At 56.9% G+C, this 25,137-nt stretch overlaps 3 protein-coding genes and 1 non-coding gene across 5 annotated transcripts in view; 1 reads left to right on the plus strand and 3 right to left on the minus strand.

Moving 5' to 3' along the window:
* The window catches only part of KDF1 (keratinocyte differentiation factor 1), a 339,326-nt gene that overhangs the window by 311,229 nt on the left and 2,960 nt on the right, over positions 1 to 25,137 (minus strand). The gene's annotated exons all lie outside the window — the stretch shown is intronic.
* On the minus strand, positions 3,341 to 3,444 carry LOC136401935 (U6 spliceosomal RNA). Its single transcript, XR_010750858.1, has one exon. It is a non-coding gene; the product is annotated as a U6 spliceosomal RNA (small nuclear RNA).
* Positions 3,730 to 13,233, plus strand: SYTL1 (synaptotagmin like 1). 2 transcript variants are annotated; one of them, XM_066375534.1, is made up of 15 exons: positions 3,730 to 3,866; positions 6,029 to 6,225; positions 7,843 to 7,991; positions 8,257 to 8,329; positions 8,412 to 8,457; positions 8,892 to 8,964; positions 9,217 to 9,317; positions 9,460 to 9,567; positions 9,790 to 9,956; positions 10,233 to 10,329; positions 10,637 to 10,795; positions 11,076 to 11,154; positions 11,273 to 11,372; positions 12,629 to 12,834; positions 13,005 to 13,233. In XM_066375534.1, exons 2-15 carry the CDS (start codon positions 6,092 to 6,094, stop codon positions 13,142 to 13,144), a joined length of 1,632 nt encoding a protein of 543 aa, XP_066231631.1. In that variant the 5' UTR covers positions 3,730 to 3,866; positions 6,029 to 6,091; the 3' UTR covers positions 13,145 to 13,233. The 2 variants fall into 2 exon arrangements, with proteins under 2 accessions (XP_066231631.1, XP_066231632.1); XM_066375535.1 differs by lacking the exons at positions 3,730 to 3,866; positions 7,843 to 7,991 and having other exon boundaries at positions 6,032 to 6,225.
* Positions 13,425 to 25,020, minus strand: MAP3K6 (mitogen-activated protein kinase kinase kinase 6). The gene is made up of 29 exons (XM_066375536.1): positions 24,233 to 25,020; positions 22,828 to 22,967; positions 22,719 to 22,742; positions 22,244 to 22,434; positions 21,965 to 22,133; positions 21,506 to 21,612; positions 20,961 to 21,131; positions 20,763 to 20,875; positions 20,229 to 20,388; positions 19,877 to 20,039; positions 19,687 to 19,794; positions 19,515 to 19,564; positions 19,338 to 19,433; positions 19,089 to 19,176; positions 18,876 to 19,009; positions 18,370 to 18,497; positions 18,046 to 18,182; positions 17,609 to 17,714; positions 16,975 to 17,132; positions 16,680 to 16,872; positions 16,436 to 16,574; positions 15,981 to 16,140; positions 15,659 to 15,835; positions 15,267 to 15,372; positions 14,630 to 14,798; positions 14,431 to 14,543; positions 14,265 to 14,338; positions 13,907 to 13,983; positions 13,425 to 13,697 (listed from the first exon to the last, which is right to left on the minus strand). The coding sequence occupies exons 1-29, from the start codon at positions 24,573 to 24,575 to the stop codon at positions 13,607 to 13,609; spliced, it is 3,885 nt and encodes a 1,294-aa protein (XP_066231633.1). The 5' UTR covers positions 24,576 to 25,020; the 3' UTR covers positions 13,425 to 13,606.

The raw sequence follows: 25,137 nt of genomic DNA on the forward strand, positions 1-25,137 counted from the left end.
CTCCCCACCATCCCAAAGCTTCTCTTCAAGGAAAATGAATGTTGAAACCTCTCCCACACTCCCTGTTGGGAGGAACTTGGAAGTAGGCTTGGGAGTTGGGCTGAGCAGACCACAGCCCAGGGGTCTACAGTTTAGGATAAACCAATAGATCCCAAGCCCATGGCTCCTGCCATGTTCATCAGTCACACTGCCAGGTTCCCTGCACTGACTCGCAGTGGCCCAGGCACTGTCCTGCCCCCATGTCTCACTTCTCTGTGGCCTCAGGGCCCCACATTCTCCACGCCCCACGCGCCCTGCTGTCCTGTGACACAGAGCAGACCTGTTCTCCAGCACCCTCCCACTTCTGGCCCTGTGCTTTTCACCTGTTAAAATCAGTCTTTCACATGACCTGTGCTGGTGCAGTGCCTAAAGCGTCGACCTGGAACGCTGAGGTCGCCGGTTCGAAACCCTGGGCTTATCTGGTCAAGGCACATATGAGAAGCAACTACTACAAGTTGATGCTTCCCACTCCTCCCTGCCCCCCTTTCTATCTCTCTCTAAAACAAAACAGAACAAAAAAATTCAATACAATCATGGCCTTTCCTTCCAAAGCCAAGCTTAAAAGTCACTTCTGGTGGAGTCTTTCTCGACCTTACCCTCAGCCTTGTGTCACTAGCCAAAGATTTACCCTCTGAGCCTTCAGGGCCCTTTGTGTTCATCCTGAGGTTGGCCTTGAGGACGGCAGAGCCGCTGGCCCTCAGCCCTGGCTCAGGTGTCCATCAGCTCATCCTGGACCGCGCGGCGCTGTGGTTCCCAGCCTGGAGTTTCTCCAGGGCGAGTCACCCTCCACTTCAGAAAAATTCCATTTTCAGAAATCTTTCTTGCATGTTGTGGTCCATCTGAGGTGGGTTGGGGTGGGGTGTGAGTTCCAGTACAGAGAACAATCACAGCGAAACAGTCACAGCAAAAAAGGCCTGCTTCTGCCTAGCAGAATTTTCAGTTAGCCTTGCAGAGAAGGGACATAAACAGGTACCAAGAAAATCACCCCACAGTTACTGGGCCTCACTATGTGCCGTTTGCCTCACGGCCCCATGAGGCGGATGCATCATCCCCATTTTACCAACGGAGAAATGAGCAGAGAGGTAAACTGATTTGCTCAAGGTCACAGGTGGGAAAAGTTGAACCATGTTCAAACCCGGCAGCTTGGCCCTGGAGCCCCGCCCGGAGCCACCCGGCAGATGGCCTCGCTGGAGCACAAGGAGGAAAGTGGGAAGGAGCTGTTTCTCCAAAGGAGGGGGGCACTGTAACCAACAAAAGAGACCTGAGAAAGGGAACACCCCTGACGACAGTCCTATGAGATGGCTGCTGCTGTCATCCCTGTCCTCTAAAGGGAGAGAGTGAGGCTTCCAGATTGTCATTGATTCAAAGCCACAGAGGACCACGTGGCCCTCCAGGGAATTTCAACCCAGATCTGGGGCCTGTTGACCATTTAAGTTGCCTAGAGACTGGCCATAGTGCAGAGGCAATGAGCCCGCCCCAGCCCCCCAGCGGCTGGTGGCAGGTGGGGAAGCACTCTGCACTGGAGGATCAGGGAGCACAGATGGCCAGGGTGCTGAAGGGACAGGGACAGTCTAGTAAGGCTCTAAGGACAGTCAGAGACAGGTGGTGTCCTGGGTTGGGCTGAGGGGTTGGGCACCCAAAGGAGAGTGGGCTGAGGGGAGGTGATGAGACTTCTGTCAGTGAGAGTGTCTGAAGGAGGCCGGCTGGTTTGGAGGTTTGTTAAAGGGTCACAGGGTTCCCCGGATGTCTGCTGGCACCTTCCAACGCTGAGGAATGACAAAGTGGGGTGTTGACAGGGCCCTCTAACAGCTGTACAAGAAGAGCTGGAGGAGCTGGGTGTGGAGGCCAGGAGACAGTGAGGAGGAGGCTTCCAGGAGAGGCTGGGCGGGGACAGCCAGGCCATGGGAGGGAGGGAGATGGAAGACAGAGGGGAAAGTGCTCCCACAGGAAGCAGCAGGAGGCCGGGGGGCCAGGACAACCTGGGGGCTGTTCACAGAAGAGCAAAGTTGAAAGAGGCTTCATTGGGGGGAGAGCAGAGTACAGGTTGAGCTGACAGGAGACAGGGGAGTTGGACAGAAATACCAGACAGAGTCAAGGAGTCACAGCCATAAGGACAGATCAGAGGAGGCAATTCAGAAGCCGGGGAAAGGAAAGAACAAGGTTTGCTGTCTTCCAGGGGTCAGGGCTGCTGAGAGGTGGGAAGTTGGGGGCCATAGAAACATCCTTGGTTGGAGCCAGGACCAGGATGAGAAAGGGCGAGCATGCCGTTGGCCACCCTCCTCGCATATTGGGAGACTTGGTGGAGGAAGCAGGCATCACAGTAACCCCTCCCACAGTGGACGCTCAAAGGATATTGTTTACACAAATGCATGTGTATACTTATGAAGGGCCTGCAGGGTTCGCATTGAATTGTAGTGACAACTCTCTGAAAAGGAATTATTACCCTCATTTAACAGATGAGTAAAAAGAGGCCCAGAAAATAAGATTGACTTGCAAAAAAACAAACGGGGAAGATTGGACCTTGGGCTGGAGGAGAGGAGAGACCCGAGGTGCTCAGAGTGGTGATAATGTTACTGAGCCAGTTCTGATGAGGGAGGGGAAAGGAGCAGGGTGTTGTTTAGAGTCCTCCCTGCCCCATCTACTCTCTTGGGGGTCTGTGAGGTACCCTCTGATCTTTAATCATACCAAGAAGGGAGACCCAGCAGGACAGGCTGAGTGGAATGAAGCAGACTTGTAGGGAGGGGTCTTGAAGTTTTTCTGTGGCCTTGGTTCCTGGTCCCAAAGCAAATGAAATCTAGGGCCCAAAGCCATTCCTGGGGTGGGGCGGAATCTGGGAGCAGAATGGAGTGCTCACAGGGGTTCCCTCGGGGCATAGGGTGTGGGGTTCTCACTTGGGCCCTGGAAGTGTCCAGGCCTCCTCACACAGATGGGGCCCAGAGAGCAGCTAGCTCTGCTGTGGCCAGCACTTCTCAGGAGGCGTGTGCAGACATGGAGAGGCAGGGGTTGTCAAAAGGGACTGTGTTGGAGAGGGGACACCTGGTACCCACCAAATGCCAGCTTGTGCCAGGCACTTTCATTTCGCTTATAATAGGCTCTTCGCACTCTGCTGTCCGCAGTTTGCATTGGAGGAAATTGCAGCTCAGATGGTTAAGAGACCTGCTCAAAGTCACGGGGGCAGAGCAAAAACTGCTCAGGGCTGTCTGACTACAGTCTGCAATCCTTGCATTACCCTGGCTCTTAGAAAGATTTCTTTTTTCTTTTTTTAAAAAAATATGGAACAAAAAAAAAAAAGAAAAAGAAAAAAAAAATGGAACACTTCACAGATTTAAGTGTCATCCTTGCGCAGGAGCCATGCTAATTTCTGTATCGTTCCAGTGTTAGTATATGTGCTGCGAAAATGAGCACTAGAAAGGTTGCTAACTTTGCTGTCAGAGCAAGTTTCTGTCAGCTGCCCAGGGGGTAGGGTGGGGCTGCTATCCACACCAGGGATGGGACGGCCAAGGCCTTAAGGGGTGACGAGAGTTACAGAGTAAGCCTGCAGTGGAGCAGGGGCCAAGTCCTAGGCATCTCCCACCCTGCAAACTAGCTCTGGGTTTTCCGAAAGCAGAGGCGCGGGCACACCCCCGGGAACCGAAATCCAGGCCTGGTTTTGCATCAGGCCCTCCTAAGAAGGTGTTTCCTCCTCCTAGTGGGGCAGCTACACCGCTGAGCTGCGGGTTGAGTCAGCCTTAGTCCCACACTGCTCTTCTCCAGGTCCCTGAAACTCGGCTGCCAGGGGAGCCGGGGCCACCCCACGAAGGTGTCCCCTCCATACTGGACCCCTACAGGTAACGTGCCTAAGGACGAGAGTCCCCTGCCAGTGTCCCAAGGGGCAGGCACTGCCACCTGGTATCCTGAGCACCCTCTGGACCTTGTGGTGGGGGAAGCGGGAGTGTGTCTGGGACTGGAACAGCCAGACAGATGGATAGTCCCTTGTGTTGAGCAAAGGGCCTGTCCCATAGTGTGGGAACAAGAAGGAGGACCAGACACTTGATTCTGCCCCTGGGAGGAGAGGGGACTGCAGGAAGGCCTGTGCTGCTGGGGGACTCAGGGCTCAGGCACCCACAGTCCAGCCCAGCAGGATAAGAGCAGGGTCAGTTTTACAGAATGTCCCCCCACCTCCACACTCTCTCACACACACACACACACAGCTGATGACCCTTGGAATACCAGAGTACACACCACACCACACAGCTAAGCTACACATATAGCACAGTAGGAAATACACAGTGCACACACCGTACAGCTTTGTCACCCAGAAAGTCACCGAACACATCACACAGACAACAATCATTTGGTATCACACCATGACATGACACACAGACACACATGCAGTGATATGATATTCACACCAACAAAATATACAAGCTCATAGACCAACTCTTGGCATGCTGGGAGCATGGTTTATTTACTGAGCTACCCGGCCAGAGCTGGACCACCTCTTAAAGCAGCACAGCTGAAAAAAGACATCACTGTGGGTTCACACACAGCCATCGTAGAGTCCCAAACCCTGTGTTTGCAACACCCAGTACCTTGAACACAGTAGGTGTGCAGGAACTAGTGTTAACATGGAGCACACGGGCATTCACACAGGCTGTGCACAATGCCTGGCGGAGACAGGCTCGACCCCAGGCTCACAGGTGAGGGCGGGGCAGCAGGGGGCGAGGGCTTGCTCAGGCTTGGACACTGACTCAACCGGGAGGGCACAGAGCAGACGCAGCCAGCACAAGCCAGGACCTGCCTTCCCATGCAGCCCTGGCATGGGAGGGGACAGGAGGGACAGGGAGGAGAGTCCGCCTAGTGGGCTCAGGCATGGCTCTGCTCTGCCTGTGGCCCAGTTGGGCCCCTTGCCACGTCCACACACCCACACGCCCCTCAGGGCTGGGCAGGTGTTTTGCTTCCGGAGTCACTGTGGGACCTGAGTGTCCTGAGTTGCTTTGCCAGCACCTGGCCTTCACCACTGGGACCCCAGCCAGGTCCTGTGTAAGGGGGTGGGGGACCCATGTGGTCAGAGCAAGGGGCCCAGGGCATCTGGGCAGGAGGGCAGGGCTGGCAGCCAGGGCATCCCTGGGCTGGAGGCCTGTGGGAGGGGGTGCAGCGGTTACCTCCGGGGGAGGGGGCGGAAGTTGGGGGTGTGGGCTGGGAGGAGGTTGCCTCAGACAGGAAGGCCAAATGGGCCAGGGCTGGGTGGAGGTGAGGGTAGAGGGAGGGAACCCAGGCTGGGAGGTTCCAGGGCAGGGCGGTGAGCAGACATGTGCGTGTGCCTGTATGTCTGGGTGCACATTTGTGTGTGTTGATTTCCCAGGTGTGTGCAGACGTATTTCTGTTTTTACTTAATCAAATTTTTACCAACCATCTGTTATGTGCAAAGTACTGGCTTTGAGTCTAAGGGCCTTTTCCTACCTTCAGGGAGCTCACAATTCAGTTGGGTGTGCAATATGTGTGCAAAAGTCTGTGGCATTTGTGTATATCCAAAGACGAGTCTTTGTCCCAGGAGTTATTCTTGTACAGGTGAACTCACCCTGCAGGTCCTGCCTTCCTTTGTGCAGGTTTAACAATGTGTTAGGTCTGCCTCTCGCTTTAGGGGTGGGTTTGGGCCTTTGACTGCATAGGGCTCTTCATGGAGGAACGGGGATGTTGTGCCTGTCTTTATACAGGTGTCAGTGTGCATGTGTGACTGGGTGTATATGTCACTGTGGGGAGTGTGCTTATATCTATCAGTGTGTGCGCCTGTGTGTCTCTGTATATGACTTCAACTGTGTCCCTGAGTCTGTGTGTGGCCAGTGTATGCATGTGTCCATGGGTGCATCTCATGCCACCTTGAACTCAGCCTTCCTGGGGTTGTACCCTGTCTACCACCTAGCATATATTTGGACAGAAAGGGGCAGTCAACTCCAGAATGTGCCCTATATTTGGACAGGGCTTGACCTGACCCTTCGTCTGTCCCCAGGGAGCCATGTGTGCCCCGTGGAGGCACTGCCCCAGCTGATGTCCCAAAGGGGCCACCCACCTCATGGCGCATGAGTCAGAGCCAGAGGCCGACAGGCTGTTGGACCTCAGCTTCCTGACAGAGGAGGAGCAAGAGGCCATTGCCGATGTCTTGAAGAGAGATGCCCACCTGCGCCAGCTGGAGGAGGGGCGGGTCAGGTGAGGCAGGGCGGGAAGCCCAGAAGGAGAGGGCCTCAGGCAGTGTGGGGCTGGGTGGCCCCCACCCTGCCCCCACCAACTTGCTGCCTGTCAGATATCTGAGTAGTTCTTGTTTTTACCTTTTGGTTCCCTGTACCCCTGGCCAGCTCAGCTTATCACCTCTCCCAGGGAAGCTGCATCAGCTCTCTGCCAGCCTCCCCCCTGCCAAGCTTTCCCACTTCAGCCGACCCACCATACCGCGGCTGGACCTCCTCAGATCTGTCCTTAGTATGCCTTGTTGAATCCTCTCATGGCTCCTCAGCATCTCGTGTCAGGGGTCAGCGTGGTCCGGAAGGCCTCCCTGATTGGTCCCTGCCAGCCCCCCCATGTCTCCCACCAGTAACCACCACCGCTGACACCCACATACAGAGTGTCCACTACAGGATGTGAGGGCGATCTGGCAGCGACATCTGTCACCCCATTGATCGCCAGGGTTGATTCAGCTGATCTGGCTGGCTAGGCGGGTGTCCCCTTCCTCCCTCACCGCTCCATGTGCGTCCCTCCCGAAGCTGCGCCCTTAGTCGAAGAGGACGACCTTCCCCACTAGAGGAGAGGACCGTTCTTCGGTCAAGGGTATACGAGTAAGCTTTGCTCCCCTGCTAGAACCTCCAAACAAGTCTCAAGAGTGTCCACTACAGCCATTCAGGTGCTCCACAGTCCCTGAACGCGTACACCCACCTTTCATTTCTGGGCCGTTTCTTCTTCCTGTAAGAGCACAGGGACAGAGCAGCATGGGACTTATAAGTGGTCCCTAGCTATGTAACCTTGGGCAGCTCATCTGACCTTCCCTGCACCACTATCTGCAAAGTGGGGCTAAGGAACTCTACTTCATAGAATTAGGAGGGATTATGCACAGTAGTCACTTTAATGACTAATAATTCTCCTTCTCTACCTGGAGATCGCCATTTTTTTTTTTCCAATTTGTCTTTTAAGAAGCAATTCAATCTGACCAGGTGGTGGCACAGTGGATAGAGCATTGGATACAGCATTGGACTGGGACGTGAAGGACCCAGGTTCGAAAACCCAAGGCGCCAGCTTGAGCGTGGGTTCATCTGGTTTGAGCAAGGCTCGCCAGCTTGAGCCCAAGGTTGCTTGGTTAGAGCAAGGGATCACTCACTCTGCTGTAGCCCCCCCCCCCCCCGTCAAGGCACATATGAGAAAGCAATCAATAAACAACTATGGTGCCACAACAAAGAATTGATGCTTCTCATCTCTCCCTTCCTGCCTGTCCCTATCTATCTCTGTCTGTCACACACACACACACACACACACACAAACACACACACACAATGACAACAACAAAAAGAAGCAATTCAAATGCTGCCTCCTCTGGGAAGTCCTCCTAGATTCCCACAAGCAAAGCTGGCCCTTCTTATATCTGTCATGGCACCTACTTCACTATAGTGTACTTTTCTATTCTGGACTTGGTTTCCCCACCAGCCTGAACTTCTCCAGAGCAGGGATCAAGTCTGATTTGCTGTTGTGTCCCTGGCCCCAGGCACAAGGCCTGGCACATAGTGGGTGGCAGGAATGTTGGTCAGGTGAGTGGTAACAGCTATGGCCTTCCTTATCCTCTAGCAAGCTCCGGGCCTCACTGACAGACCCTGGGCAGCTGAAATTCCTAACAGGGGACTGGTTCCAGGAAGCACGTGTCCAGCGGCACCACCATGCCCACCTTGGCTCTGACCTTGTTCGAGCCTCTATCCGTAGGAAGAAGAGCTCCAGAGGTAAAGAAAAAGAAAAAAGAAAAAAAAAAAAAAAGCAAGCCCCAGGGGTGAGAGAAAATCCTCAGGGCAGGGCATCATGCAGGCTATGGTACCCAGTATATGTGGACAGGTAGAGGGCAGGCACCTGGGTTCTAGTCCCAGCTGCCCCTGGTACTGTGTCTTTGACTGGGTACCACCCCTCAGTGGGCTATGGGAGCTGAGTGGCATCCCTCAGGGCCAGACTTTCTGTGGAGGGAGGTTCACAGAACTCCTCTCCTGCACACAGGTGACCAGGCTCTGGGTAGCAATAGGGAGACTGAGGCTGCTGGGAAAGAGACTGAAGAGGCGTTGGAGCCCAGGTGAGTAGGTGTGGCGGGGAGAGGAGGGTGCCTTCCAGTCATCTGGGTCCCATCTCTCACGACCACCTCTCCTTACTCCTAGGCCCCTCATAGACAAGGCCCCCCAGGAGAGGCTCAGTGAAGCTGAGGTGAGTAATGAGTGACTAAATGAACTAATGAATGAATGTATAGTGGAATGGAGGTGACGTGTTGGGAAAGAGACCCAGCCTGAGAATCGAGAGACCCTGGTCTGTGCCTCTGTCATCCTCTTCTGTCAAATGGGAGTTCAGACCTCTAAGGAAATCCTGAATCTGGCTATTACAGGTGGAGTAGGGACTGAGTGGAGCGAGGTCCAGGACTCAGATACTACTGTCCTCCACTAATGGGACCCTGGGAGTCAGGCAGGGAAAGCACTGAAGTGTGAAGAGGTGTGAAGTACAGGCCCAACTGGTCCTGCAGCTGATCGCCAGCCCTGCCCTGATGGCGGTGCTAAATCTAAAGCTAGGCAGCCAGCTGGAGCCTCTGACCTATGACCCCATCATCACTAGTCCCCACTGTGATCTCTACCCCGTGCTTCTTTCAGGTGCCTGACTTCCCCTCACCATATGACCCTCCAAAGGCTTCAGATCATGAGGAGGAACGCCAGGCCCAGAAAGGTAAGTGGGAGGATGTGTGTTGGGGAGCAGAGAGGTTGTGAGATCAGAGGCAACTCGAAGTGGCTCCAACCAGCTGTGTTGACCTTCCTCCTCCTGGGCTGGGGGTGGGGGGAGGCATGTGGTCTCTGTGGACGACTCCAGGACAGCACCAGAGCCCCAATCTTCAGGTCACGGGGGTTGTAAACCAGTCCCTCCAAATTTGCTCTGGACGGGCTGAGTAGGGCTGGTTCAGTAGCTTGTGCCCCACCCCAGCCCGTGGCTCAAGGGGTACACAAGTCTGCGAGAAGGAGGCGGACCCGGAGCCTGCGCCGCCGTCGGGGGGAGAGGAGGAGCTGCAGCCCCGCCCAGCTCAGGTAGGCGGGAGCGGCCAGCGGCTGCTCGCAAAATCCGGAGCAGATTTCGAGCTGAGAGCGAGCGGTCCGGGAGCGAGCGCGGTCGGGGAAGAGGCTGGGAGAAAAGGGGCGTCCCCGTCACTTGCCCTCTCCTCAAATCCAGGCGGCGTCCGAGATCCTAGAGAACGGGGAGGGGGCCCCGGGCCCCGGCCCCTCACTCGACCGCATGCTTAGCAGCAGCTCCTCCGTGTCCAGCCTCAACTCCTCCACGGTGAGAAAGGTGGAGGCTCCTATCCCCACATCTCGACGCTTAGTCCTTGTCTGATCCCTCCCTCGCCTCCGGGCCTGACACTCCGGCCCTTAGGCAAGCTACGTTGCAGTGCCCTTTACCTCGTCACTTCACTTTGTTCCCATACCCCCCCCCCCACAACCCCAGCTCAGACGTGAGCGTGCACCCTGCCCTAACCTCCCGATCCCTCTCTCCCGACCCCAGCTGAGCGGCAGCCAGATGAGCCTGTCCGGGGAGGCGGAGGCGGGGGCCGTGCAGGTGCGCGGCTCTGTGCACTTCTCACTGCGCTACGAGCCCGACGCTGCCGAGCTGCGCGTGCATCTGATCCAATGCCAGGGTCTTGCGGCCGCGCGGCGCCGCCGCTCGGACCCGTGAGTGCCCCACCCCGGCGGGCGGGGGCGCCATGGAGCCGCTCTCACCTCCCCCAGTCCCACCACTTGTCTCGGCCTACTTCCCAGTCTTCAAAACGCGAGTCACAGCGTTCTTGGAAGCTGTGGGGTCGAGTGAGATGACACCTGTAAAGCACTGCACGAGGCCTGGAACGGGAAGCTGTGTTCTAGGCTGTGGTTGGGGAAGCCCCCAGGCCGGGGAGGACGTGCTGGGAGGCCGCCTCCCCTAATCTCTGGTCCTCACCTCCCCCATCCCAGCTACGTCAAAAGCTACCTCCTTCCGGATAAGCAGAGCAAGCGCAAGACGGCAGTGAAGAAACGGAATTTGAACCCCATCTTCAACGAGATTCTCCGGGTAAGGCTGCAACGACGGGCGGCCCCCTATTCATCAATCGAACGTCCCTTCCCTAGGGCTCAGGGTGGCAGAAGCAGCTATAGTATAGTCATTGTCCGTCGTCCCAGTCCTTTATTCAGCCAGAAGAAGGGCAGGGAGTCTAGTGGTGAGCACAGCGTTAGTTCTGGCTCCCATTGATGCCTTTCGGGGCACCGCAGGATTCCATCCTGCAAGGAGAGTGCTAGGGCAAGCCCCAGTCAACACCTCCCGCAGCACTGAAGCCGGGCCATCAGCGATGCTCTATTAAAGCGCACCTCTTGTCCCCCAGTACTCTGTCCCGCAGGCGGAGCTCCCGGGCCGCGTGCTGAGCCTGTCGGTGTGGCACCGAGAAAGCCTGGGTCGCAATGTCTTTTTGGGCGAAGTTGAAGTGCCCCTGGATACTTGGGACTGGGACTCCGAGAACATCTGGCTCCCCCTGCAGCCCCGGGTGAGACAGCCTGTGTGGAGGGACCTGCGGCACAGATCTGCCCCGTTTTCACCCCACCGAGCTTTCCCCTAGACCCCTCAGACTCCGCCTTCCGTAGAGCCTCCGCTCCGCCTTGAAACCTTGAATCGGGCCCCCTCCCGCCGATTTCTCTCGAGGCCCCGCCCCTACAGACCCCGCCCTCCCTGCTAACCACGCCCCATCGGTGTCTGGAGACTCGACCTAGTTGGGACCTCTTTGCCTTGGGCCCTGACCCCGCTCTCTGACGAGCCGCCTCTCGCAGGTCCCGCCCTCTCCTGACCGCCTTTCCAGCCGCGGGCGGCTCTCTCTGTCCCTCAAGTACGTCCCTGCCGGTTCTGAGGGTGAGTGGCTGTCCATGAGAGACTAAGTTGGACAGGCCCCTGGGAGGCGGGGGACAGGCGTCCCACAAGGAGGAGGGTTCTGTCCATGGTGCCAAGCCTGAGCCGTGTCTTGATGCAGGCGCGGGACTGCCTCCGAGCGGGGAGCTGCACTTCTGGGTCAAGGAAGCTCAGGACCTGGTGCCTCTTCGTTCAGGGTCCCTGGATACTTACATTCAATGGTGAGGGGTCCTGAGACCTCCCCACTTCCCTTCCTTCTGCCTGTAGTGGAGCTCCCCAACCCCTTCTAGTAACCCACCCATGATCTCCCAGTCTGGGCTTTGACCACTAAGCAGGGGTGAAGAGGAAAGTTTGAGTCCGGAGAGTGGAGGACACCTTTGAGGAGTGTCATTTCTGTGGCTGATACTTACAGGATTTGTTAGAAAGTTGAGGCTGAGACCTGGAAGGTCGCAGGGGCCCTTGGCATGGAAAGGCTAGGCTGTGGGGCCTGCAGTTCAGAGTTTCAAAGTAAGCTCCAGGGGACTGCTAGCAGTGTCCCTATGTTCTGCCACACCCTCAGAGAGTAAAATAGAAGTGGGATGAACAGGTTCTGAGATCCCAGCTCTGATTCAACCCGACATTGTTTTTCTCTTAGGTTTTATATGTCAGCAATATTTTATCTTGCAGAAAGTGTTCCAAGGCTTTAACAAGTTTGGAAACTACTCTAGGGGACAGCGAGGAGTCAATGGACATTGAGCTGGGGAGGCTGGTGCAAAGTTCCCAGGATAGCGAGGGTTTAAGGCCAGGTCTCAGGCAGGACATGGACATTGTGAGGAAGTATAGGTAGGACTTGGTGACTGGTTGATTCTGGGGAGTGTGAGGGGTGGCTACTTAATGCCAACCCCCCACCCAGAGGTGGATTAAGGTTGGTTGAGGCCCCTGGCGCAGAAGAAAATATTGGGTCCCTTACATTAGAAAAAAGTGTAGGCCCTGGCCGGTTGGCTCAGCGGTAGAGCGTCGGCCTGGCGTGCGGGGGACCTGGGTTCGATTCCCGGCCAGGGCACATAGGAGAAGCACCCATTTGCTTCTCCACCCCCACTCCCTCCTTCCTCTCTGTCTCGCTCTTCCCCTCCCGCAGCCAAGGCTCCATTGGAGCAAAGATGGCCCGGGCACTGGGGATGGCTCCTTGGCCTCTGCCCCAGGCGCTAGAGTGGCTCTGGTCGCAGCAGAGCGATGCCCCAGAGGGGCAGAGCATCGCCCCCTGGTGGGCAGAGCGTAGCCCCTGGTGGGCGTGCCGGGTGGATCCCGGTCGGGCGCATGCGGGAGTCTGTCTGACTGTCTCTCCCCGTTTCCAGCTTCAGAAAAATACAAAAAAAAAAAAAAGAAAGAAAGAAAAAAGTGTAAAGTTGGGGTTTTGCGGGGCCCTTCAGAAGTCAGGGTCCAGGGCACATGCCCAGTGCACCTGCCATTAAATCCACCTCTGCCCCCACCCCCATAGCTCGGTGCTGCCTGATGACAGCCGGGCCAGTCGCCAACGGACAAGAGTGGTGCGAAAGAGCCTCAGCCCTGTGTTCAACCACACCATGGTTTATGACGGCTTCGGGCCTGCTGACCTGCGCCAGGCCTGTGCTGAGCTCTCTCTCTGGGACCATGGGGCCCTGGCCAGCCGCCAGCTGGGGGGCACACGCCTCAGCCTAGGCACTGGTGAGTGGGGCAGGACCCTGGGGACAGCCAATGCTGGAGGTCAGGGTCTTAATGTATGGCCTTGGACACTTCTCTGCCCTTTTATAAGCTTTGGTGTCCACTGATGGATCCGTGCATATTCCTTGGGACCTGGGGTGTCCAATGTGACCATGCCCTCCACTCTTACCCAGGCAGCAGCTATGGGCTCCAGGTACCCTGGATGGATTCCACACCTGAGGAGAAGCGGCTGTGGCAGACACTCCTGGAACGACCATGTGAGTGGGTAGATGGCCTTCTGCCCCTCAGAACCAATCTGGCCCCCAGGACATAGCTGCTGGACGAGCCTTACCAAACTCCTCTCTGGACCCACATCTCAGGGCCTGCCCTTGGCAAAAGTCAATAAAGTCTATTCTAAGGGCAGTAGGGGCTGATGTCTGCTTGGGGTTGGGGGAAGGGGTGATGACAGGAAAGAGTAGGGGGCCAGGTGAAGTCATTTTAGACTCAGACATAAAGACTGTAGAGACCTGGTCCCAGGACCCCCAAACACTTCAGAAGTTGACAATCTCCTCATACCTCAGAAGGTGCCAAAGGTACAAAAGTGTTCTGTTTAATAGTCTTTGTCGAAGGGTGCTCAGTGAACATGGGGCATCTCTGTGGTTAGACATTCCCCCCTACCCACCCCCGGTCTCCTCCGGTTGCCCCTGGGTCCTGGGGTGAGTGTGCCAGAAGTTGCTTGTGTATCTTCTCCATTCACCCATCCTTGGATCTAGCCTCCTTCCTGCTTTGGATGCCCTCATTCAGCCTCCTGGGCGCCAGGGGTAACAGCCGTGGATCCTGCTCGCTGTGCCAAGATGGCTGTCCAGATGCGGCAGACCATCCCTCCCCTGGGGGTAGCAAGTTCAATGTGAATCAGCCAGAAGGCCCTGGGCTCCCTCTGTTATCCACTGTCTGCCTAATGCCCCTTCTGTCTCCAGGAGACCCTGGTGTCCCTGTACTTTCCAGAGAGGAAACTAGGCAAGCCTGTAGCTGGAGGTCAGGAGCTGGCCAGCGTGAACCCATATGTATGAGTCATCCCGGAGGCCCCAGGACATACCTGATGTGGGTGTAGGTGAGGTCATCTCTAGTGGCACAGCTCAGTAAGGCATGGAGGGTGAAACTGTGGTTCAGCAGCTGGTTGTGGACAAAGACCCATACACAGAAACAGGGAAAGATTAAAATTAGAAAAAAGATGTGTCAAGAGCATCAACAGCTAGTTCTGTTTTACTAATAACATGCTAGGACAGATCCCACCCTTTCTGGGCCTCCATCTGTTCATCTATACAGTGGGACAGATATACTAAGTGCTCCTCTAATGTCAAGATTCTCTGCATCAAAAGGGAAAAGTGAGAAGAACTGATGGGCAGAGGTGGAGTCTTTGGCTGGTGGAGGTTAGGGACAGCCAGCACTCTCACTGTCTGGATGGTGCCTGGATCCACGTTCCGTTCCTGTAGCCACCGCACCAGGTCCTGGTCCACTGTTTGAGCAGCTGTCAGGGAGAAATCAGGTGAATCCAGAGGTGCCTCCTGTGGGAAGATGTCTCACACCATCATTAATGTTCTCCAGCCAGATCCTGCTCACCTGGGGGCTCTGAGGCCAGGGAACAGGTCCTGGCATCCTCATTCGCCCGCTGTAGAGCTTGTTGCATCAGGGCCTGGCACTCCCATTCCTTCTCAGCCAGAACATCTCGAAGCCTGTTGGAGGGCAGAAGGGCAGTAGAAGGAGGGCGGAGTTGGGTGAAGCTCATACAGAGGCTATGGATGGGTCCCAGGAACCTTACCTATCAGTCTCTGTTTGCAAGAGGCCCAGCTGTACCAGCAGAGGTGGGGGTCCTTGCTCGGGCTCCTTTGGGAGCAGGCCCTGCTGGGCCAGGGTCTCCTGCTGCTGTGGCTGGGACTCCTCTTTACTGTACTCTTCTGACCTTGCTGGGATTGCATCCTTTTCCACATCTGCCAGTCAGAGTGAGGTGAGCTCAGGCAGGCCAAGAACTCCCATTTGGCCTGACCTGTGGTGGCGCAGTGGATAAAGAGTCAACCTGGAAATGCTGAGGTTGCCGGTTCAAAACCCTGGGCTTGCCTAGTCAAGGCACATATGGGAGTTGATGCTTCCTGCTCCTCCCTCCCCCTTCTCTCTCTCTCTCTCCCCTCTCTATAATGAATAAATAAAATCTTAAAAAAAAAAAAAAAAAAGAAGAACTCCCATTTGGGACTCTCAGACACTGGCGGAGGGTGCACAGGGCTCTGCACACTGGCCAGGCAGTGTCAGTCTGGGAGATGTTCTCTTGGTCACGCCCTACTCCCTTCCCAGCCAAGGTCAAACCTGGTGACCACACCCCCTGCCAGCTCGGTGTGTGTTCACCAGGCCTCCAGGGGCCACAACCTTGCCCACAAGCAGGCAGGCTCCACTCCCTGGCCTACCTGGGCTCAGCACCGCCAGGGCTACCCGTGCAGCGCGGCTGAGCAGCGAGTGGAGCACGAACATCCAGTGTGGGCGGATCTGGCGCCTGCGGAGAATCTGCTTCACCTGGAGACAGAGGATGTGCGGCGCCTCTGAGACGGCTAAACCTCAGATAGAAGTGGGCTGGAGTGGGAAAGCCCTAGAAAGTCTTCTGCCTGAGGCAAGTGGGGTGGCCGGGTTTGGAGTAAAGGGAAGGGCTGGGAAGCTAGAACTAGGCAGATGTCCCTTCCCTAATGGCTCTGTCTTCAGAGTAGACATGGAATCCTCCAACATCAAGTTCTTGCACCTTCTCAAGCACAGGGAGCTCATTAGCTCTTCTTGGGCAGCCCTGACTGTGAGAAAGCTCCCTTACCGCTTCCGGGAAGGCAAAGAGCGGTCCGTGCAGAAGCGTGGGCTCCAGGCCCTGAGCCCGCAGCTGCCCTTGCAGTGCCCGCAGCTCCTGAGCCAGCTGCCGGCGATTTGGAGTGTGGATGTGCGCCCCAAGGCAGCGCAGTACCTGTTCCACAAGATTCCTGCCCAGACGGGGGCCCTGAGAAGGAAGACAGGAGTCGTCAACTGGTATTCCCACTTGAGCCAAGAGAGAGATGCTAGTGTGAGGCTGGGGCTTGGGGAGGCCATCGCGAAGAGTCCTGTCGGTGCTCAACCACCAGGGGGCGCTGGGGCGGGCCACCCACCTGTTCCTGCTCCAGGCTCAGAGTCTCCGCCAGCGCTGGCAGCTCCTGCTTCAGCACCGCGGCCAGCATGGCCCGGCGCTTGCTCTCCTGATGCAGCAGGCTCAACCCCGAACTCTCTTCAGGGGACGCGGGCTCCTCGGCCCCAGGCTCCTCAGGCACCCTGGGTGAAATGGGGAGCAGCCAGTGGAGAATGGACAGCAACACCGTCCAGCCATCTCCGCCTCAGGATTTGAATCCTGGGTCTGTCTTGGATTTTCAGGCCTATCTCACAGGGATAAGAGAGAGAAATCCAGCACAGAGGGGGCACCTTAACGAAATACAAGTAAGAGCATTTGGGAAGTAGGCACCAACTGCCGTCCTTGCAAGAGGCCAATGGGCCCAGAGGGCTTATTCTGGAGGGAGTACAAGGGAAAAACCAGATAAAGTGAACCCACCCCTGGACCCTGGGCTCTCACCGGAGCTGGCTGGTGTCCCCATAACTGAGGCAGCGCTTTGGGGGACTGGGCGGGTGTTGAGAGGGTGTCTGAGGGCGTGGGAATGTCTGGGACTGGGTGGCGGAGTCCACTGAAGGAGGAGGGCTGGCTGAAGGGGCCCCTGAGGGAAGGACAAGGTGGTCAGCCTGGGCCCCCTTCAGCCCTGCCAGTCCACAGCTGCTCTGCCCTCACTCCCGGGTGCTCACTCTTCCCAGCGGCACAGTACCTGTGGGCCGTGGAGCATGTCGGGGGGAGCCTGGGCTTCGGCTCCTCTTCCCAGGCTGCAGGAAGGGGTCCCCCAGCAATGCTTGAGCACTGGCCCGGAGGCGAGGGTCTGGCTCAAAAGTTTGTAGGAGGAAGGCTTGGGCTTCGGCTGATAGAGAACTGGGCATTGGTGGATGTACCTTGTACATGCCCACCTGGGAGAGGGCGGGGAGGGTAAACAAGGGTTAAGTTTAGAGGTGTTGAGGGCCAAGTCTGTCCCCACCCCACCTCATGAGCCAGGGCCTGAGGGGTCTTACCTTAAACATGGCAGCCTGAGGGCTCCCTAGCTCATGGAAGGGTGGGCGACCTGTGGCCATCTCGATTACAGTGCAGCCCAACGACCAGATGTCAGCTGCCTTCCCATACCCTCGTGGGCCCTGGTCAATGATTTCTGGAGCCATATACTGTAGTGTCCCTAGGACAGGGGCAGTAGCAATGATGCTCATCTAGGCTTTATCGCTATGGGAGCAGCAGGGCCTCTATCATCCTTTGATGGCCTCTACTTGCCTTGAACTTTCATCCAAAACAGTTCCCATCACCTATCCTGGTTGTCAACCATCTCTCTGAGTTTCCTCACTCATCTTAGGCTCCATCACATTCATGGACTCCATCGCCCACAGAAGTTCCATCATATATCCTGGATTACATCATCCAGTTTGACATCCCACGTCGGTCCACATCAACACTTCTGGATTCCGTATCAGGCACTAAACTCAATGTCCTCAAGCTATCCAAACTCCAATTCTAGATTCTATCACCTCATCCCTGGCTCAATCACCTGCCCTGGGTTCTCTCCCCCATTAGGACTCTAACTCCATTCCCTGGAAGGTCACATGAGTTCTGTCCCAGGTCCATTCTGCATCCCCACTCAACCACCCCACACACTGTTACCTGTGAAGGTCTCAGTGCAAGGCGTGATGCCTGCCAGCCGCTTGGAGGTGCCGAAGTCAGAAATCTTGAGTAACCCACTGAAGGTGTTGATTAGCACATTGTCTCCCTGAGTAGAGTGGACATTGCACTCAATGGACATCAGGCTGGGCTCCTGGTGCCAGAATTGGACCCTATCCTGAGACCCCATCTCCTGGGAATCCCAGACTGACTCTGCCTCCATCAGCCTCCTCCCCCTGCCATACCACTATGCTCCTTTGGAAGCTGACACCTGGTTTCGCTTCAAATCTGAACTTTTTTCCTTCTTAGGGGAATCTTCTTGATGAATTCTCCACCCTTTGCAAAGCATCTGGCCACTAAGTCTAAACTGCCAGCCTCTGGCGCCATATCTCCTTCTTCCCCCTCCCAGCAAGCCAGGGTGGGCCAGCTACAGGACTTACCTTGATGTCACGATGCACAATTCGGTTGTCATGCAGGTAGCTGAGTCCCTGCAGGATCTGGCGTGTGTAGAAACTGATGGTGCTCTCATTGTCCTGCAGGGGGCCCCACACTGACCGCAGCAAGGAGGACAGGCTGCCTGGGCAGGTGCAGTTCAAAGTCATCATTACCACCCACTTATTCCAGCCATGGCCTAGACTCCATCACCCAACTGCACTGTGTCAGCGAATTCTGGACTACACCACCCACACGTTCCCCCTAAGGGTTCTCCACCCTGTCTCGCTCCATCCCTACACCACCCATTTCCATCCAAGCAGGGCAGAAACCTCCAGGCACTTCCTCCATGAAGATCTTGAGGTAGCCGCCCTGGCTGGCTGAGCCCAGATAGCGCACGATGTTCTTGTGGCGCAGGCGTTTGTGCAGAGCGATCTCCTCATGCAGGGGCTGAGAGAACCTAGGAGCGGGTAGGGAGAGAGGAATAAGCCCGATTTGGGCAGAGACGCTTACCCAACTCCAGCGCCAGTCAGGCCACACCTTCAGGATCAGTTTCACCCACAAGTCCCTCTTACACCTTCCCCACCTCATCACCCAGCCCACAGGCCCTTCCAGACCTTAGCCTGACCCCCTGGTCCCTGCCTTTCCGCCCACAGGATTGGGTCCACTGGCCTCTTACTCTAACGTCCATGAGCCCGCCCACTTGTGCCGGATAAGTTTTTCCTGCTTACTGCCCCGCCCACACGACCCTATTAACTCAGGGCTCCACCCATTTGGCCCGCCCACTTGTCTCCCTCCTGAGCCCTCTGGCCCCTCTGGCTTGCCCTGCGAACCGCACCTGCTGTCGCGTTCTGGGATCTCCTTGATGGCGATGCGTACCCGCGTGTGCCGGTCCCGGCCGGCGTACACGACTCCGTAGGTGCCCTTGCCTAGCACCAGCCTTTCGCCAGTCTCCGTGTACTCGTAATCAAACTGAGGGGCGGGTGAAAAGGGGGTTCAGCAGGGCTCTCAGCCCCTTTCCTTCCTCAAACTCCCAGTCGCCCTTTCTCACCTCCAGCACCTCCCCCACGCCCTCTGCCTCCTCCACCGGCGATCCGGAATCCGGAATCGTCTCCAAGGCCTGGATAAGGCCGCAGAACCTGAGGGCGGGAGAGATTAGACCGGCCAACCTGACGGGTACCTTGGGCGCAAAACATCCCCTCCTAACCGAGAGCACCTAGAATACACATCCTTTTCTTTCCCTCACTCCCCTGGGCATCCCAGCTTTCAGAGTACCCCGACCCCAAGAGGCTGCGCTCACCACTGGCAGTGCCTTGCGCTGGGGAAGCACAGCTGGACGTCCTGAGCCGGGGGGAGGGCATAGAGGAAGCAGCAGCGTTCATCCCGCTTGGAGACACTGGGAAGGATGAACACAAGTGAGCGCCAAGGCAGCTAGCAGCGCCGCCCCACCAGAACTGCCTTAGGCCTTGCCCCTCACCTGGCACCGCAGATGGAGGTGGCTGAGAAGGTCCAGCTGGAAGGAACGTCCTGTGAGAAGAAAGTGAGTCAGGGGAGGGTGCTAGGGAGCAAAAGAGGGATCTGGAGAAGGAAGAAAGCCTGAAGAGAACGGGGTGCTTTATGGTGAGTGGGGGACTCAGTGGCGACCTCACCTGGGTGTCAGGTTCTAGCAGGCTCAGGGTCACTGCACTCACTGGGTTCACACCCTGAACCTCCAGCTTTGCAGGCAGCAGCACTTGGTTCATCTCCAGGACCAGAACCTGCAGGTGACAAGGGAGTGTGGGGGCATAAGTCACAAGGGGCCTGCCCCTCTCCTAGGTCCCTCACCTCCACAGGCCTCACCGAGCACTGGTCCTCTTGGGGACCAGCTGTTTTGAGCAGATGGCAGGACTGTAGTAAGAAGTGGAGCCAGAAGTGGGCACGGCGTGGAGGTCCTCCAAGGGGCTCTGGCGTGGGTCTGAAGTGCTGGTACAGCAGGAATGTTTCCATCATGGACACTAGGTACCTGCAGGCACAGCACTGTCTTCAACTCAGCCCAGGTACCCATGTTTAGAGTAGACTAAACATGGGCATTGGGTGCCCTGGGCACTGGTCTGGAAGGACCCAGGTCATTGGCTCAGGACTCAGGCCAGTGGACATAGGTACAGGAGCTGACAGTACAAACCATGCCAAGACTGATGAAGGAGCCACTTACCATATGGGGGGATTGAGCTTGTATAGCTGCTCTGCAGCCAGTGCCACCTGGATGGGGTCATTAGCAAGGATCTGAGCTCCTAGGTAGAAGCCTACATCCCAGTAATACTGCATCTTCGCCACACAGCCTTTTCGGGCCAGCAGGCAGCCCAGCTTCATACCTGGGAGAGAGGGGCATAGGCCCTAGTGAGTGTGGTTGTAGTTGTGGGCAGAGCCTGAGTGTGGGCCACAACATTCATGTAGGCAGGAACACACGTGGGTGAAAATGTAGGTGTAGCATGATCGCAAGTGGGAGTAGGAGCTCAGATATAGGTGGGGGTTTGGGAACAAGTATATATGGAAGGAACAGATGTGAGCTTAGGAACAAAGAGTCATGGGCTTAAGGGCTCATGAGGGCCCAGGACAGGTATGAGGACCCAGATGTGGATTCAGGCAAAAAAAAAATAGATGAACTCAGTCCCAGGTCCAGCCCAGTGTTCTCTCTCCCTGACCTGAGCCCCTGTTGGAGGGACAGGCGTGCAGGATTGGGGCTCACCAATAATCTGGAGCTCTTTGGAGTCCTCAAAGCGCTGCCCAGCAGCGATAAGGAGCACAGCGGCATTGATGCCTGAGTGAAGGCTAGGCTCGACATCAAAAGCCTTCCGGTACCTGGGGGTCAGGCAGAGGGATGCGAGGCTGGACTGCTGCCACAGCTCCACCCCTCGCCCACTGTCCACTTGCTTGTGCCCCTTACCAGTGATAGGCCTGCTCTCGGTGCCCAGCATCCTGGAAGCCAGAGCTGAAGAACATGTCTTTATAGACACGGCCACACATGCAGTACAGGTCGGGTGCCACAGGACCCTCACACTGGACCAGTGGCAGCAGCACAGCCAATGCCTTCTCCCGGTCCCCAGGCTTGTTCCTCCTAGGGGGAGGGGAAGATGAGCTGGGGACCTGCCTGATAGCCCTGTCTCACTCTGAACACCAGGGACTCCACTAGAAACCTGACAGTAATGAACCAAGAATGACAGTGACCCTGGTCAACACTGACTTTTCTAGAGGTAGTGATCCCAGATGGAAGTGATTTCTAGCTGCAATGACTCTGAAGATAGGTGACCTTGGACAGCTGTGACTTCTCCAAGGGCACCTCCTCACCCCACCCCGGGCAGCAGTAATAGAACGGCCCATCTGACATCAGCATGATCCTAGTCAGCAAATTCCTTGAACAGCACTGATCCCAGACAGCAATGACATCATACAGCAGGGACCCACGTTTCCATGCGGCTATGACCCACTCACCGGTTGAGAGCAAATGTATAGTGGAAGCAGACGTTGTGCTGCTCAGCCACGTCACAGGTGGGCAAGGCCTGCAGCGTCTCCACCAGCTCAATGATGGCTGAGTAGTCCTGCATGAAGGAATAGCACACACTGACACAATGGCTTCTGGTGGGTCCCATAGTGCCTCGGACCCTTAGGAAAATCTTGAACTTGGGGTTCCCTACCACCCCTGACACCACACCTTCCTACCTACCATCCTCTGCACACCTCCCTCAGGCCTGGCATATAGTGCAGACACCACACCTTTCACAGAGAACCCACTGTGTGCCCCAACCTCACAACTGGGAGACAATGACATGATCATCCCCATTACAAACTGAGGCTCAGAGACGGCAGAAAATTTGAGCAGGCACAGCCAGAAGCTGAACTCCGGTTTGTCTGACATGAAACGCTACAGCCCAACTGCCTCTCTGAGCACACCTGTACATCTCGGTAGGAAAGCAGTAGATTCATGATAATGTCAGGGCTCAGCAGCTCCACACTGTCCAGTCTCCGCTGCAGGCGAGCGAGCTCCTGCCGCAGCTGCTGCCCGCTGAACCGCTCCCGGGCCTGCCGAATGTCCTGCCGAATGGTCTCCCGGAAGTAGCCACTGATGCCGGCCACAGGAGAGGGAAGGACAGAGAGGGAATGGTGGGGTCTGTTCCTCAGCCCAGGCCACTGCACCCTCTCCAGCCTCCTCCTTCTCTAGGTCCCCTTTACCAAGAGTCCGTGGGCGTAGCCTCCAGCAGGCGGGCAAGCCGGCCCACCAGGGGTGTGAGCAGGGCTTCAGTGCCCACCCCGGGCTGGACTAGCCCATCAGCCAGGCACCTCAGGAGACCTACATCACCACACAACACACGACCAGTGGCTGTCACCACATAGGGGATCAGCGTGTAGCTGCCAACGCAATCCTGGTTGGAGGGAGGCAGGAATCAGTAGAAGTCAGAGGTCAAAACCAGGTTAGAGAGGGGCAGTGAGGGGATCAGAGTTCAGCACCAGTGGGCACTAGAATAGCATGGAAAGGGCACACTGCAGGAAGGGAGGCAAAAGAGAACAGAGGGTCACACAGATGTGTGTGTGTGTGTGTGTGGGGGGTAGTTGAAAGGTGACTGAGGGGCCAGGAAAGGTAGTGGGGCATCAGAGGTCATAATGAAAGCCAAAGAGCACCTTGGAGTGAGGGGTGGATTCTGCTCACCGAATTCTTCTGGAAAACGTCCTCCTGCAGGAAACAGACAGATACTGATGTTCTGGATAGGCCCCACCCTTGCCCTGTGCCTACCCCCACCAGCTACATGGCCACCTACCCGCAGAGCCTGCAGGTCAGGAATGTCCTCCTGGGAGCAGAGAAGCACGTTGTTGGTCATGCTGAAGCTCTCACGCACACCAAGGTGGTAGAACATTGAAGGCTGTGCCAGGGAGCTGCTCACCTCCAGCACTACTACGTCTGTCGGCACACAGGTGGAGGCCCTGAGTCCTGAGGCCCAGCTCCGTGGGGGAGGAGGCTGCCTGTCTATCTTGGCTCAGCCTGCCTTCTCATGTGACTCCAGCAAGGTCCAATTTTGCTCCTGGCCTTAGTGTCCCCCTTTTAGGGTCCTTTCGGCTCTTAAACAGAACTAGTATCTGTGGGGTTGCAGGCGTGGAGTTGGGTTCAATGGTAGGACTCTCATCCCACTGTTAAGAGGCCTGTAGGCACTGAAGACAGGAGAGAAGTCTGTGCACCAGCCCAGAGCCTGTTTTGGCCATTTGAGAGGCAAAAGTTGGGCAAATACGTAAGTCCCATTCCCTGTGTCCTCAACCCAGTTTCATGAATGGTACCAGCATTGTGTGTGCCTGTGCCTGTGTGTGTGTGTATTTTACTGTGACTGGATCTCTGTGTGTGACAGGGTCGCCGAGGGCCTGAGTATTGACATATGTGATTTGTAAGTCTATCTGTAACTGTGTGTTTGTTTGTGTCCTCGAGGGCGAGTCAGCTTTTATTTTTCACGCTAAGACTTTATGGACATCCGGCAAGCACTGGCGCCCAGACTCTTGGATAAACAAATAAGTATCGCGAAGCTGGGCGTCAGGGTTGGCGGAAGGGAAAGGGAAAATCCGCCTTCTGGCCCCACCCCCGACAGACTCGGCCCTGCCTCCAGGTCCTCGCCCATTGTCTCGGGAATACGGGCTACGGGCTCATAACCTTAGCTCCCTTGCCCTAAATCCAGTCCCATCGCTTCCCTTTCTGCCTCTCTAGCCCGATCCTTGGAAGTAGTATGCTAGGACCCCTGAACTTCAGCCCCTTTCCTAGTCCAAGATCCACTTCCCAGGATCCGCCCTCATAAACTCCGCGCGTAAATCATCCCGAGGCGGAGTTCTCCAACCCCACTCCTAAAATACCGCACACAGCCCGGCTCCCAGCTTTGGCCCAATCCTAGCCCCGCTCCCTAGGCACAGTGCCGACTCCAGAGTGCTTAAGTCCCAACCCTCAACCCTGGAGCCGAACCTGGATCCGCTAAATCCTAGCCCGAGTTCAACCGCGTTCCAGATTCCCTAAATTCCACTTTTGTCAGGGCCCCGCCTCGGGTCCCTCAGCTTTAGCTCACCTATCACACCCTAGACCTCGCACCCATCTGGGTCCCACCCGGGAGTCGCAGAGCCTCTCCCCCTTAGGCCCCGCCCATGGCACTAAGCCCCGCCCCGGTCCTGGCCCCGCCCCCAGCGCGAGCTCACCCGCATTGTAGAAGGAATCCAGCGCTGTTGTGTCTCCCAACGCCAGCGTCCCAAAGGGTAGGCTGCGCAGCTGCGGCCGCGGCCGTGGCCCCGAGAGCTGCGCGCAGGCCTCGCGCAGGCAGCGGAGGGGCAGCGGCTCCGCCTCCGCTTTCCCCTCCCGTTCCAGTTCAGGCTGCGGCTCCCGGGTCAGCACGTAGACTACACTGAGCGGCCGGCTTCGCGCGCAGCCCCGGCCAGCAGGAGCCACAGTCGATCGGCCCCGGCTCAGCGCTTCAGCCAGAGGGTCCTGCCAGCAGCTGCCGGCGCACTCCAGGGCCCTGGGCCGCGGGCACTGCCCCGCCATGCGGGGGCGCTCCGGCGTCGGGTGCTCTCGGGGCGGGGCAGGAGCCAGGGGCGACGGATCCAGGGATCTCGAGATTGGGAATCCAGCTGGGACCAGGAATCTCCTACGGGATCTGGAAATCCGCGGTCCCGCCAGAGGTCCCGTTCCCGGAATCTGGAGTCCAAAGCGAAAGCCGGGCTCCGACTTGGAAGGTCCTGAGGATCTGTAATAGGAACTGGGTCCCGGGAATCTGGGCCATCCAGTGATCCCGGGTCCAGAGTCGCGTGAGAGATCCCGGGAATCAATCCGACCCTGTCTACCCCGCAGACTCCGTAGGAAAGCGTCCGCGGTCGCTCTCGCCTGTCCTCACATGTAGGCCGGGCCCAGCCCTTTCACAGCCAACAGGGAAAGCTCCACCCTCGACCCTGGGGCAGCTTCGCTCCCTAGCGGCCCGGGACTCGGCTTCTCTCCTCCCTCCTGTCTCCAGCTAGAGCCTCTGAGTCCGGCCGCTTCCGGAATAGCCTGTGCCACTGTGCAGGCCGGCCACTGTGGAGTGCTCAAAACAGGAGCTCATAATAAGTGT

Source organism: Saccopteryx leptura, chromosome 3 (assembly GCF_036850995.1).
Source record: "Saccopteryx leptura isolate mSacLep1 chromosome 3, mSacLep1_pri_phased_curated, whole genome shotgun sequence".
Lineage (NCBI taxonomy): Eukaryota > Metazoa > Chordata > Mammalia > Chiroptera > Emballonuridae > Saccopteryx > Saccopteryx leptura.

What these genes read in the sequence shown, in the direction of transcription:
- MAP3K6 (XM_066375536.1), bottom strand. Translation starts at nt 24,575, where the DNA reads ATGGCGGGGCAGTGCCCGCGGCCCAGGGCCCTGGAGTGCGCCGGCAGC. An exon ending in GCGTGGGGGAGGTGCTGGAG is followed by an intron (nt 19,010 to 19,088) that starts GTGAGAAAGGGC and finishes CCCGCCCCTCAG; the next exon opens with TTTGATTACGAGTACACGGA. An exon ending in CTCAGGCTGCCATGTTTAAG is followed by an intron (nt 16,873 to 16,974) that starts GTAAGACCCCTC and finishes GCCCTCTCCCAG; the next exon opens with GTGGGCATGTACAAGGTACA.
- SYTL1 (XM_066375534.1), top strand. Translation starts at nt 6,092, where the DNA reads ATGGCGCATGAGTCAGAGCCAGAGGCCGACAGGCTGTTGGACCTCAGC. An exon ending in CTGGAGGAGGGGCGGGTCAG is followed by an intron (nt 6,226 to 7,842) that starts GTGAGGCAGGGC and finishes CTTATCCTCTAG; the next exon opens with CAAGCTCCGGGCCTCACTGA. An exon ending in GGCTCCCCCTGCAGCCCCGG is followed by an intron (nt 10,796 to 11,075) that starts GTGAGACAGCCT and finishes CGCCTCTCGCAG; the next exon opens with GTCCCGCCCTCTCCTGACCG.